The 12,509-nt window shown below is 41.2% G+C and overlaps 1 protein-coding gene across 3 annotated transcripts; it reads left to right on the forward strand.

Moving 5' to 3' along the window:
* Positions 1-337: 337 nt before the first annotated feature.
* Positions 338-12,158, forward strand: e2f3 (E2F transcription factor 3). 3 transcript variants are annotated; one of them, XM_047384845.1, is made up of 7 exons: positions 338-622; positions 779-911; positions 3,007-3,226; positions 5,319-5,450; positions 5,603-5,717; positions 5,809-6,004; positions 9,522-12,158. In XM_047384845.1, the coding sequence occupies exons 2-7, from the start codon at positions 842-844 to the stop codon at positions 9,569-9,571; spliced, it is 783 nt and encodes a 260-aa protein (XP_047240801.1). In that variant the 5' UTR covers positions 338-622; positions 779-841; the 3' UTR covers positions 9,572-12,158. The 3 variants fall into 3 exon arrangements, with proteins under 3 accessions (XP_047240801.1, XP_047240800.1, XP_047240802.1); XM_047384844.1 differs by having other exon boundaries at positions 338-526; XM_047384846.1 differs by lacking the exon at positions 338-622 and having other exon boundaries at positions 777-911; positions 2,991-3,226.
* The last annotated feature ends 351 nt before the right edge of the window (positions 12,159-12,509 follow it).

Raw genomic sequence — 12,509 nt, forward strand, 5'->3', positions numbered from 1 at the left:
AACCTGAAATAGTCAAAGTCTGGGGTGGCCTATGATGTTTTCTGAATAAAGTGCCACATATTGAGCAAAACTGTCTCGTAAACGTCCCACGAAGACGTTTGGTATGGTTACTTTACCAATTTTTAAAGCAAAAAACAAAAAAACGGGCAATATGTGCTGTTATAAAATCTAAAAAATGTTGTTTCTGCAAGCATTTAATTGGAAGAAACTTTACTTGTTTGGCCTATTAATAGAAATATGTGAAATTCTGAAACACAATAATGCTACACATGCCAATAATAAAAGCAAATGTTTCAAGTACTTTTATTTTGAAGGCTAACTCTGACGTTTATGTATATCCGGCGGAGACTGTACATGCGTGTTTAGCCTCCGCTCATGCGATTTGGCGGGTAATGCTTTTGTATATTTGGGATTTCGGTCGGCGCATACTCTGAAGTAGAACCCAAACAATGCTAAAATAACACCTAAGAAGTGAGCGAACTGTTCAGCACTAACAGAAGAAAGAAAGTACTTTTGCAGGCCTGAGGTAAGCTTGGAATGGAGGCGGGACTGCTATCTGAACAAGCTACTCGCACTTTTAAGTTAGCCTTAGCTAACTTTATGCAAGAACTTACAGCACCAGGTGATACACAGCCACAAATTGAAGCATGAATTGTTCATATGCATGCAATGTGGTATTGAGAAGATAGCACTCAGTTTATTTTCAGCCTTAAGTGTGTCTCTTTAAAGAAACTTGGGAAACTTTATAAACTTGCTGAGTTGTTCATGCTTTCGTCAGGCAAACAGCAGACTGGAGCTACAGGGCTGTGTACCGCTGGAGCCTCAGGACGGTGGCGGGACCATGGAGTCTGTTGCTGGCACTAACAAAACCAAGACGGTCCTAGCCTCTCCGACTCCTAAAGCAAAACAATGTAAGGCTTTCTTTTCTGTAATAACATGTACGACGCAACAGAAAAATGAACCTTGTCATTTAAAGTTTTCTAGAGCTTTTAATCACTTTAGTTGTAAAACCGATCCTTATAGAAGCTTTTTTCACAATTTGTCACGTTAAAGCCATAAATACTTAGTGTGTATTTGTAAAGTGAAAGGAATTTTTTTTTTAAAGGGGACATATCATGCTTTTAAAACCTTCCTTTTCACACTTAAATAATTCACCTGGGGTCTATATAAAGCGGAACCAAAATGCTTTGGTTTGAATTTCTTGTTATTGTAGCTCCATAGGCCCCTCTTTTACCCCCGTAATGAGGTGCGTCTGAGAGCGCTTTAAAAGCTACTGAGGCACTTCCCACCCCACCCCCCTTCAGGTTAGCTGGAAGTCCATGACGTTGTGACGCAATAGTTCAAAAAACGTAATAGGAACTAGGGAAAACTAAACGAACTGAACAATATGACCCAAAAAGAATATAACGATTTCTACGGAGCAGCTGGAGAGACTAAATTCAACTTTTCTGCACCCTACAGACTCCCAAGTACACAACAAAATGTATTTAAAGTAGAACTAAACCCCAAATCAACTTTTTTTTTTTTGCAGATAAATTGTATAACTTGGGTGCTATCTTTGTCACTGTGCAATATTTTACATCTTCATGTAAATTTATCTAATTCTGCAAAGTTTGTCCTAAAACCACCTCATTGCTGCCCTCTTTGGGTTGAACGGTGGATATTGCAGTTAAGTTTTCCTATTGGTTCAAACCGGTGTTACGTCGATTCGCGTTTCCCCATCAGATACAGTTTCCACACCGTCTGCTCGCCTCTCACGCGGCACAAAAGGCGCATGCTTGTTCAGCTCGTAACCAGCGCGCCGTGCTTGCGCTGCAGGAGATCTACGGACACCGTGAAAGCTCAAACAACGTGTTTTGGCGAAGCTGTCCTACTTTTTTGATAGATAGATAGATAGATAGATAGATAGATAGATAGATAGATAGATAGATAGATAGATAGATAGATAGATAGATAGATAGATAACGAAACATTTATATACACACACTCACACACACACATATATATATATATATATATATATATATATATATATATATACACAGCCTACAGATGTTCTGGTACTATAATGGTACTATAAACCCTGTCAGTGTATAATACAGGGGAAACGGTATCTGACAGGGTGTGGAGACCCATCAGATACTTTTTCAAAAATTATACATGATTTCTAAAAAAAAAAAAGGGGGGGCATTGTGCAAAAGTATTCAGCCCCCCTGAGTCGATACTTGGTGGAACCTCCTTTTGTTGCAATTACAGCTGCAAATCTGTGAGGTTATGTCTGTACCGGCTTTGCACATTCAGTGATTAAAAAGTTCCCATTCTTCTTTGCAAAACAGCTCAAGCTCAGTCAGATTAGATGGAGAATGTGTGTGAAAGCAGTTTTCCTTGTCTTGGTAGGTTCACAGTTGTGCCATACTCTTTCCATTTCCGGATGATGGATTGAACAGTGCTCCGTGAGATGTTCAAAGCTTGTTAAATCTTTTTATAGCCTAAGCCTGCTTTAAATGTCTCCACAATTTTATCCCTGACTTGTCTGGTGTGTTCCTTGGATTTCATGATGCTGTTTCACCCCAATATTCTCTTAATCAACCTCTGATGCTATCACAGAGCAGCTGTATTTGTACTGAGATTACATTACACACAGATGGACTCTATTTATTGTCATTAGCAACCATCTGGGAACTTCTGAAGGCAATTGATTACACTCTGGGTAAAGGGGACTGAATACTTTTCCACACTGCACTTTTCAGCTTTCTCTATTTTTTTAAAATGTTTTAATTCACGCATACTTTTCTTTCCACTTCACAATTGTATACCACTTTGTGTTGGTCTTTCACATAAAAATCCAATGAAATATATCTGTTTGTGGTTGTAATGTGACAGTATGTGAAAATGTTTATTGGGTATGAATACTTTTACAAGCCACTGTATGACAAAATAATGCATTCTGTTTGAATGTTATGTGCACTTACCTCCGGATGCAAAACTAGTTTAGATTTCCCACAGCTTGCAGGTTGCGGCTTGAGAAGTCCCGCGCTGATAGCTCTCTGGTTCTCCTGACACGGAAATTTGCTCAGATGCTAAATCGTGCTTTAGATGGAGTGCTGGACCTCAACGTGGTCTCATCAGAGCTCAGTGTGTCCAAGAGACGTCTGTACGACATCACCAATGTGCTGGAAGGGATCAAGCTCATCAAGAAGACGTACAAAAACCACATCCAGTGGTTGTAAGTACTCAAATTTAACCCTACCTTTTTGGATGATTGCTTTTGACAGATTTTAAATAGAAATGTTAAAATATTCTGGAATGGTGATGGTCTATGTCCTACAATTGAATCGCCTTTCTGAATCATTTTGCTTGAAGTGGGTTGTTGCTGTGGCTATGTCATCCAAGCTACTTTAATAGGCAGGGCCTTAGAGGATGATCAGTGTAGCTACATTAAACTGATACTGAGCAGGTCTGTAAACATCTCCCAGGTGAGCCCCCTGAAAGGCCTCCACCAGCAGATCTTTGGAGGCGTAGAAGAAGAAGGTTGTCGCTTTAGCCGATTCAGGTCAGCCAAACAGTGCATGGATGTTTCATACCAACAATGGGTGGAGCTGTTTCAGTTCACCCCTTTGCCAAATTGTAACACCATTTTGTGCCCAGCTGTTACAATTAAGTATTTAATCAATTTAATAAATAATGGAGATAAAATATTATAAACTTGCTCAGATCTTACTTGTATTATAATTTATTTGTATATTGTTTGACTGAAGATAATATATTGCACCCTGTTCCCATTGATTCTGATCCCTGTTTAGACTCTAATAAAACATGAACGCTTATCGCCAAACATACCTCTGACTGAGCTTAGGCGGTACATAGCATTTACTGAAGACACATAAAGGAATTTTCAATGAAATGGACCATAAGTAGAAAGTTTCTTCAAATCATTGGTTATGAAATTGGGTTCGAGACGACCTGAAAGCAGCTCTGACAGAAGGTCCAGTGGCAAGTAGGTTCTTACTGTACCCGATCAAAACCTCAAGTGTATGAAATAGTGACGAGGTGAAATGATCAGTAAGCCCCTCTATTTTATTGCATTAAATGGTTGCTGTTATTGGTAAGGATTTGGTGTCTTATTACTATTGTTGTGGCGTTATTGGAAAAGTGTAATTATTATCTTCACTGACAGTTCATTCATCTTTATCATAATCCCAGTTCGTGCAATGTTGAAATCACACAGGACCGCTTGGATGCAACATTTGGTGGGATGTTATATTTCAGAGGTCATGCATTCACACTCTCCATATTGATGATGTCTGCCCCTAATGCCCACACTAGATGTATAACCTTAGTATTCCTGAGATGCTGAAGCTCATGGATCTCAATGTATAGCAGTAGTATCACATTTAAATACTCCTCATGGTAATCCATGTGTAGGACTGTCCTATGTTGTGTTTGATAATACTGGTGTATGTCCTTAGTGAAACCCATGCTGCAGTATCTGTAACATAAAGGAACATTGCATCTGTTCTCTTACACACACACACACACACACCAAATACATTTTTTACACCATTTCAACTGGTCTATCAGTGTTTACATTAAATAAGTCACAAGGAAAATGAGAGATATTCAATAACAACAGTATTGTTTTATGTGATTAAATCATTTTTTCAGGCAGAAATTGATCAGAATTAACATTCTCAGCACGTGTGTACATCAGTTTCAAATGACACTCCTCATGTATCTGATATGTCTGATATTTTTAAACAAATGTCACAAACAAGAAATAATGAAACCTTACACAAACATGAACAGTAGTGGTGGGATGTGGTTGTTCCTTTATAATTATTACATAATGCACAGTTTGCGCAGTCAAAGTCCGACCTTACTACTGTTACTAACTATATAGTCAGTTTGTTTAGTCCTTTGTGAAAGAAGCGTGTTCCTCTGGTAAATGTCCATTACCATGTCCACATAAATAAGGTTGGGCTCAATGTTCCGGCTTGCTACCAACAAAATACAGAACAAGTATTTGTTTCTTTTAGGCTAAATTCACTTTATTAAATACGTCCAAGGCAACATATATACCGGAACCATGACACTAGGTGAAGGAACTGAAGGTGATCTATGAAGTCCATTTGCTCAGTGCTGTATAGCTTTGGAATGATTTAGTAACGAGAGCATGTTCTGTGTTGTCGTCAAAACGTGTGATTGATTTGTGTTTGCTTACTGTGTTCTGTTTTTTTTTGTACACACGGGTTGATTTTTGTTCTTTTGTCCTCAGTAACAATTAGTTAACTCTCATGTGCTCTGACATGTCTGCACAGAGGAAGCCCTTTGGATGATGGAGTCACTGGAGGTTTGAAGGCTCTCATCGAGGAGGAAAAGAAGCTGGACGAGCTGATCCAAAGTAGTGCCTGGCAGATCAGCTCGCTGTGTGAAGAGGATCTCCACCAGAGATATCCTTGGTGCCTTCAGCCTCTATGAAGTCTGTAGGCCAGAGGTGGAATTGGTTTATAATTTTCTGCTGCTGGGTGTTGTTCCATTTATTTTTTTTTTTTCCATATTCACCACAAATATGCCGGTTGTATTCCTTAACTTCATGGATCACATATGCCTATTTGACATACGAGGATATCCGTAATATTCCAAGTTTGGAAGAACAGACTGTGATTGTGATCAAAGCTCCCTCTGAGACTCGGCTCCAAGTGCCACATCCAGAGGAGGTACATAGATTGGGATATTAATGAGTCATTTCCCTGCTGTGTCGATTGCTTACTTCATATTCAGACTGTCCTCTTTTTCTCTAATGCTCAGAGCTTCCAGATCTACCTCAGTAGCATCAATGGACCCATTGATGTGTTCCTCTGCTCTGATACCCCTGTTCCTATGGAATCCACTGACACACCAGCTGCAGGCAGTGCTACTTGTGGGCAGTTCCAGTTAACCACCTGTGGGAAAGAGTTCTTTGCTCCTTTACCTCCGTTCTTCTCAGTGCAGACGTCTTCTAAAGGTGAGCGGAGCTTGAATCCTGTGTCATACGGATCGTTTATAAAAAGGCTTACCATGTTGCAGCATGCATGTGTACAGACAAGCAAAGGCATTCACACCCCTAGAATGATTTAGAACCTTTACATCACCAAGAGCGTGATGAGCGGCTGAGATCTCGCAAGAGCTGTGCGTAAGTAAGGCGGTATACTGGTAAACAAACACGACAAACTCAGGTAAAACAAGCCAATAAAATCAAGCCAAACATAGAAGCATTTAAAATACTAACCACTGTCTCATATTTTCCCAATAAAACAAACTGGCTGAGGAAACCTTGGACAGCCTGGAGAGCTTTGTGGACGAATGTTTTGAAAACATCGTAATTGGCAAGCCACAAAAATCTGCACCCATGGCCACCAACATCAAAACGCACCCGTTTAGAGTGCTTGGCCAGCACCTCCACTATCTCTCCTAAGAAAAGCTACGCTGATGTCCGGGATTCTATCGACAAGAAGCTTTCCAGCCTGGATGCTCGTATGGCACTGGTGGAAGTTCACCACAGGGAATTCCAAGCTCTGAGGGAGTCTCTGGAGTTTAGCCAGGAACAACTACAGGGGTTGGACAATGAAACTGAAACACCTGTCATTTTAATGTGGGAGGTTTCATGGCTAAATTGGACCAGCCTGGTAGCCAGTCTTCATTGATTGCACATTGCACCAGTAAGAGCAGAGTGTGAAGGTTCAATTAACAGGGTAAGAGCACAGTTTTGCTCAAAATATTGAAATGCACACAACATTATGGGTGAAATACCAGAGTTCAAAAGAGGACAAATTGTTGGTGCACGTCTTGCTGACGCATCTGTGACCAAGACAGCAAGTCTTTGTGATTTATTAAGAGCCACGGTATCCAGGGTAATGTCAGCATACCACCAAGAAGGACGAACCACATCCAACAGGATTAACTGTGGACGCAAGAGGAAGCTGTCTGAAAGGGATGTTCAGGTGCTAACCTGGATTGTATCCAAAAAACATAAAACCACGGCTGCCCAAATCACGGCAGAATTAAATGTGCACCTCAACTCTCCTGTTTCCACCAGAACTGTCCGTCGGGAGCTCCACAGGGTCAATATACACGGCCAGGCTGCTATAGCCAAACCTTTGGTCACTCATGCCAATGCCAAACATTGGTTTCAATGGTGCAAGGAGCGCAAATCTTGGGCTGTGGACAATGTGAAACATGTATTGTTCTCTGATGAGTCCACCTTTACTGTTTTCCCCACATCTGAGAGAGTTACGGTGTGGAGAAGCCCCAAAGAAGCGTACCACCCAGACTGTTGCATGCCCAGAGTGAAGCATGGGGGTGGATCAGTGATGGTTTGGGCTGCCATATCATGGCATTCCCTTGGCCCAAAAACTTGTGCTAGATGGGCGCGTCACTGCCAAGGACTACCGAACCATTCTTGAGGACCATGTGCATCCAATGGTTCAAACATTGTATCCTGAAGGCGGTGCCGTGTATCAGGATGACAATGCACCAATACACACAGCAAGACTGGTGAAAGATTGGTTTGATGAACATGAAAGTGAAGTTGAACATCTCCCATGGCCTGCACAGTCACCAGATCTAAATATTATTGAGCCACTTTGGGGTGTTTTGGAGGAGCGAGTCAGGAAACGTTTTCCTCCACCAGTATCACGTAGTGACCTGGCCACTATCCTGCAAGAAGAATGGCTTAAAATCCCTCTGATCACTGTGCAGGACTTGTATATGTCATTCCCAAGACGAATTGATGCTGTATTGGCCGCAAAAGGAGGCCCTACACCATACTGATAAATTATTGTGGTCTAAAACCAGGTGTTTCATTCTCCAACCCCTGTAGCTTCGTTCACAGCTCAGAACCAAACGCTGACGAATAAAGTGAAAAAACGTACCACTGGGGTGGTGTTGCGCGGGGCCCTTGACTTGCTGTCGTGGCGTGCTGTGTGGTGGAGGGTAGGAGGCAGCGGGCTGCTTGGAGTTGGAGTGGGGCTGGGGTCGGAGCAGGGGGTCGGGTTCCGGTGGTGCCGGCAGTAGTCTGGGCTGGTGCTGGGGCTGTCTGCCTGTATCCACCCCAGAATGAAGGTGGGGGCTTACTGCTTACAGCTAATGAAAACATGAGTATTACATTAGACCAACTGAAAAACAACATATTTAATAAAGAAAGGTTGGCCTAATGAAAAGGCCTAATGTTTAATTGTTATTTTTAATAGGTACTGAGAAATGAGCCACATTGGGGCACATATTCTAATTCACTGAGATGTGAAAAAAAAGTATTAACCCCCTTACAAAGTTCTTCTGCTTTTTTGTGTTCTTTTTAAATGTTTCACCAAATGTTAATATCAGACAAAGGGATACTGTCTAAATACAAAAAAGCCGTTTTCTTAAATGATGATTGTTTCCCTTGCCTGCAACAACAGCCACCAAGTGTTTGTAGTAACTGGCTTTGAGTCTTTTACATCAGTGTGGATGAATTTTGGCCCACTCTGCTGCGCAGAATTGTTTTAATTCAGCTACATTGGAGGATTTTCCAGTATCAACGGCCTGTTTTATGAAAGTCATGCCACAGCGTCTCAGATTTATGTCGTTGTTGTCTTCCGCTTTATCCGGGACTGGGTCGAGCCCCTCCCGGATGGCCGAGCTCCTCACCCTATCTCTAAGGGAGTGCCCGGCCACCCTACGGAGGAAGCTCATTTCAACCGCTTGTATCCAGGATCTCGTTCTTTCGGTCATGACCCAAAGTTCATGGCCATAGGTGAAGGTAGGAACGTAGACCGACCGGTAAATCAAGAGCTTCGCTTTTCAGCTCAGCTCTCTCTTTTTCTAAGCCATTCAGAGTTGGACTTGTTGGTGTGCTTTGGATCATTGTTCTCCTGCAGAACCCAAGTGAGCTTGAGCTTCTAAACTTGCGGCCGGACTTCTTCTATTGGAATTTTTAGCTAGAGATCAGAATTCATGATTCCATAAATGACAGCAAGTCATTCATCTCCTTCTGCAGCTCCAGACCATAACACTACCACCACCATGTTTGTCTTTAGGTCTGATGTTCCTTTTTGCGATGCTGCGTTAGTTTTACACCAGATGTAATGGTGCGCAAAAAAGTTGTCTTGGAGTCATTTTTGGTAGACCAGCAACTCTTGGGAAGGGTGATGATGCCACTGCCATGTTGGCCACAAAGTTTGATTTAAGCTTCATCTGACTATAGCAGCCTGACCTGTCTCCTGTGTTTTTTTTTTTTATTCTTGATGATGCTGATTGTTCACCAACAAAAATACATAATTATATAAAAACCAAGTAAAATACAGTGAAGGTTGTGATTGTAATTGTAAAATGTGGCTGTTACAGTAATGTAACAAAAAAGCTTTCAACAAAAAGTTCAAGGGGTGTGAATACTTTTGCAAGGCAACCACTAAGTTTTTTTTTTTGCAGGTGAAGGGGCTTTTAAACTTCTATCACTCACTTTTCTGTCTCCATCTCTTTTCCCCCGATCTCATTTGACTTTCCAGCGGATGCTAACTGTAGCTGTGAGGCTTCTCAACCCCAGAGTCTGAGGTGAAACCACCGTCAACTTTCATCCCTTGGAAGAAATCCCACAACATCCCCCGAACAATTGGAGCATAGCTACTTCGTTTCATCTTCTCTTTTGGCGGGAGTGTTACCTCATCAGCCTGACCAAAGATGGAGGCATTACAGAAATCTGCTCAGCCTGACGTGGAGGTGCTGCTTTGCTGAACTGACTTGATAAGAATAGTCTCAAGTAGGGGGTAATGCAATAAAAAAAAACTAAGTACTCAAATTAATCTTTTGCTTAGGAACATTTTCTACCTCTGAGGAAACATCTCTCTGGACTCGCTCCGTACATGCCAGGAGATTCAGGTTTATTCTGCCTTTGTGACGTTTTCTCTCTGTTGGCAATGAAAGATGCCCATGCTGTTCGGCTAACCTGTCTAAGGTCCTTAGGACATGAAGAGAAGATGGTGGATGATTTTGCAATTGGATTTCAGATTACCATTAAAAACATTTAATAGGAGCAAACCCAGTAATAGAATTAGACAAAAATAAGGTAAGCTCCATGAAGAACGGTTCCAATTTGGATGTAATTTGCTACAATGACAGACCAGCAGTCTGTATGATTACTTTTGCAAAGTTGCTGTCCTTTTTAAGAACGTACAACACATAAATAGTGTAATCATAGGTGGCCTGGTGATGTCATTTGGCAGTTTCTGAAGCATCCGACAGTCATTCGAACAAATCATCTTCCTATACACACTGGTCCTCTTTTGGACATCCTGCCTCTTTGCAAACTAACTCATTTTCTTCCCTAGAAATCGTCAAAGCTAAAATGTCCAAATCAGACCATCGGGTGAGTTTGGATTTAGGCTAATTGAAAAGCGTCTGAAACTCTACTTATGTTTCTTCCTCCAGAGTTAACGTCAGCTCAAGGTCAATTCACCCCTTCATTAATTCACGCCCCTATTTTGTTCCCATGCTTTGCCATTTTATCCCAATCTAGTTCCACTTTGTTTGTAAACAAAGCCTTTCATACCCATGTACTTTACCATTTTGTATCAATTTAGTTTTTATATTGAGCTCTATTTCGATTGATTGTGGTTCTTATCCCCATTTGGGCCTGTTGTTTTTTATGAAATATGGCAGATACGAACCCTGATCAAACCAAGACAAAACTAAGCCACCTGCTGTTGGTAGGTAGTGTTTTTTTGGAGTAACATCACTATGTTTACTTTTTATAGACTATGAGCAGATAAATGACAAACTCCTTTAAACTATTGGTTTTCAAAGCAGGCAGAAACCGTCCCTGTTATGGGAATAAATGGACCTGTGTTATAAAAAAAAGTTGGGTATGAAACACCATAAATGGCAAAAGTATAAAAAGGTGAATGGGCCTAATGACCACCAGCCATTATTTCTGTTTCTCAGTTAATATTATGTTGATTACAGTCACTATAATGTTATGTCAACATTTATCAATTATTTAGACTTTGGTATCTGATATTTTCTAGTTCATTAGTCAGGTTATCTACTATTATAGTACCTGAAGTTGGTTGCTGCTTATATCAGGCCAGTTGATGTTTTTTTAACCCTCCCGCAGTCCTGGCTAAGCGCTTGCACAGAGCAAGGCAGATGTCACAGGAGGTGCCAGAAAGACCTGCACGCGGGGTTTTTCTGACCCCCACAAGACCAAAAATCTAGGGCAGAGGTCAGAAATGTGATGTGGAGGGCTCTTTGCAGCCCGGCGTGTGGGAAAACCCTGAAATAGACGGGAAAACTTCAGTAGTGCACACGTGCGACCCCTCCAGGAGGCGGCGCTCCTTTGTTTTCCAAACCATTACTAAGTGTTATTCTGCAAGCTGAAATATTTGCCAAGAGTCAGATTTGTCTATCTCTCAGCCAGCTGACTTGTAGTGTGCAGCAACAGGTGGGGGAGGGGCCAAACTGGGTTACTTTATGCAGCCAGGGAAAACTCTTGTGCATTTTATTCTGCGTCTCATTAAAATAACGACTATTCTCTTTTTGCCTTTAGTCTTTTTAAAGCCATTTGTACCAGTTATCACCACATGCACGTTTATGAGTCCAGTACCAGAGTACGAATGTATGGTATGGGCCTGAAACCCTTTACTTCTTTTCTCAGGTCTTTTACTTACGGTTCTGCTTTCAGGTTCGTACATGTTTGATTGCACTCCTAAGGGTTTGACATTGAACCTTGTTGCAGTGAAGAGTCTCATGACAGCATTTTTTTGTCGTCAAACCATTTAGAGAGTGGCATGCTCATGCAGACAGCGTGCCCTTTGGTCGTTAAGAGGGAGGAATTGTCTCCTGATGATGCTCTGGACATCTGAAAGCATCGACTTGTATTACCCTGCTGTCACAAAACCCCTTTATGCCTTCCATTTAAGGACCTGCCCTACATTACAAAACAATTTCATCTGTGACAACTTAATAGATGTCAGGTGGACACGGCTCTGAAGATGTTAGCTGCATTTCAGCTCACGGTTTGACTGAAGCTCAGGAGGGTTTGGTAACGTCAACGAGAAGGACCGTTTGGTTCTGTTTACTTGTGATTGTCCAGGATTCTTAACTGTTCAATCTTCCTGAAAAACGTAATAAAATTTTATTTATCTGTACTTTTGCTGCACATTTCATTATTCATGGTGCAGAAGTATAAATAGGTTATTTCAGCTTGGGAGGTAACCAATTGAAATCTTGTTAACCATTTTAACGTAGAGATTTTTGAATGCTACAACTTAATGGCAGGGTATGTAGCTGATATATTTAATACTCAGAATATCTTCAGGGCCACATGTGTCAAATGTCCCTTTATGGTTATGCACATATTTACATATTGTTCATCAGTTTTCATTGTTTGGTGTTTTTGCTCACATTGAAATGCATTCTGGAAGATATTTTTATGTTCACAGTTGAATTGTTCTTAAATACCTTTTTAAGATTAATTTGATCAAACTTTGAACAATTCT

The sequence above is a fragment of the Girardinichthys multiradiatus genome, chromosome 13 (genome assembly GCF_021462225.1).
Source record: "Girardinichthys multiradiatus isolate DD_20200921_A chromosome 13, DD_fGirMul_XY1, whole genome shotgun sequence".
NCBI classification, from domain to species: Eukaryota; Metazoa; Chordata; class Actinopteri; order Cyprinodontiformes; family Goodeidae; genus Girardinichthys; species Girardinichthys multiradiatus.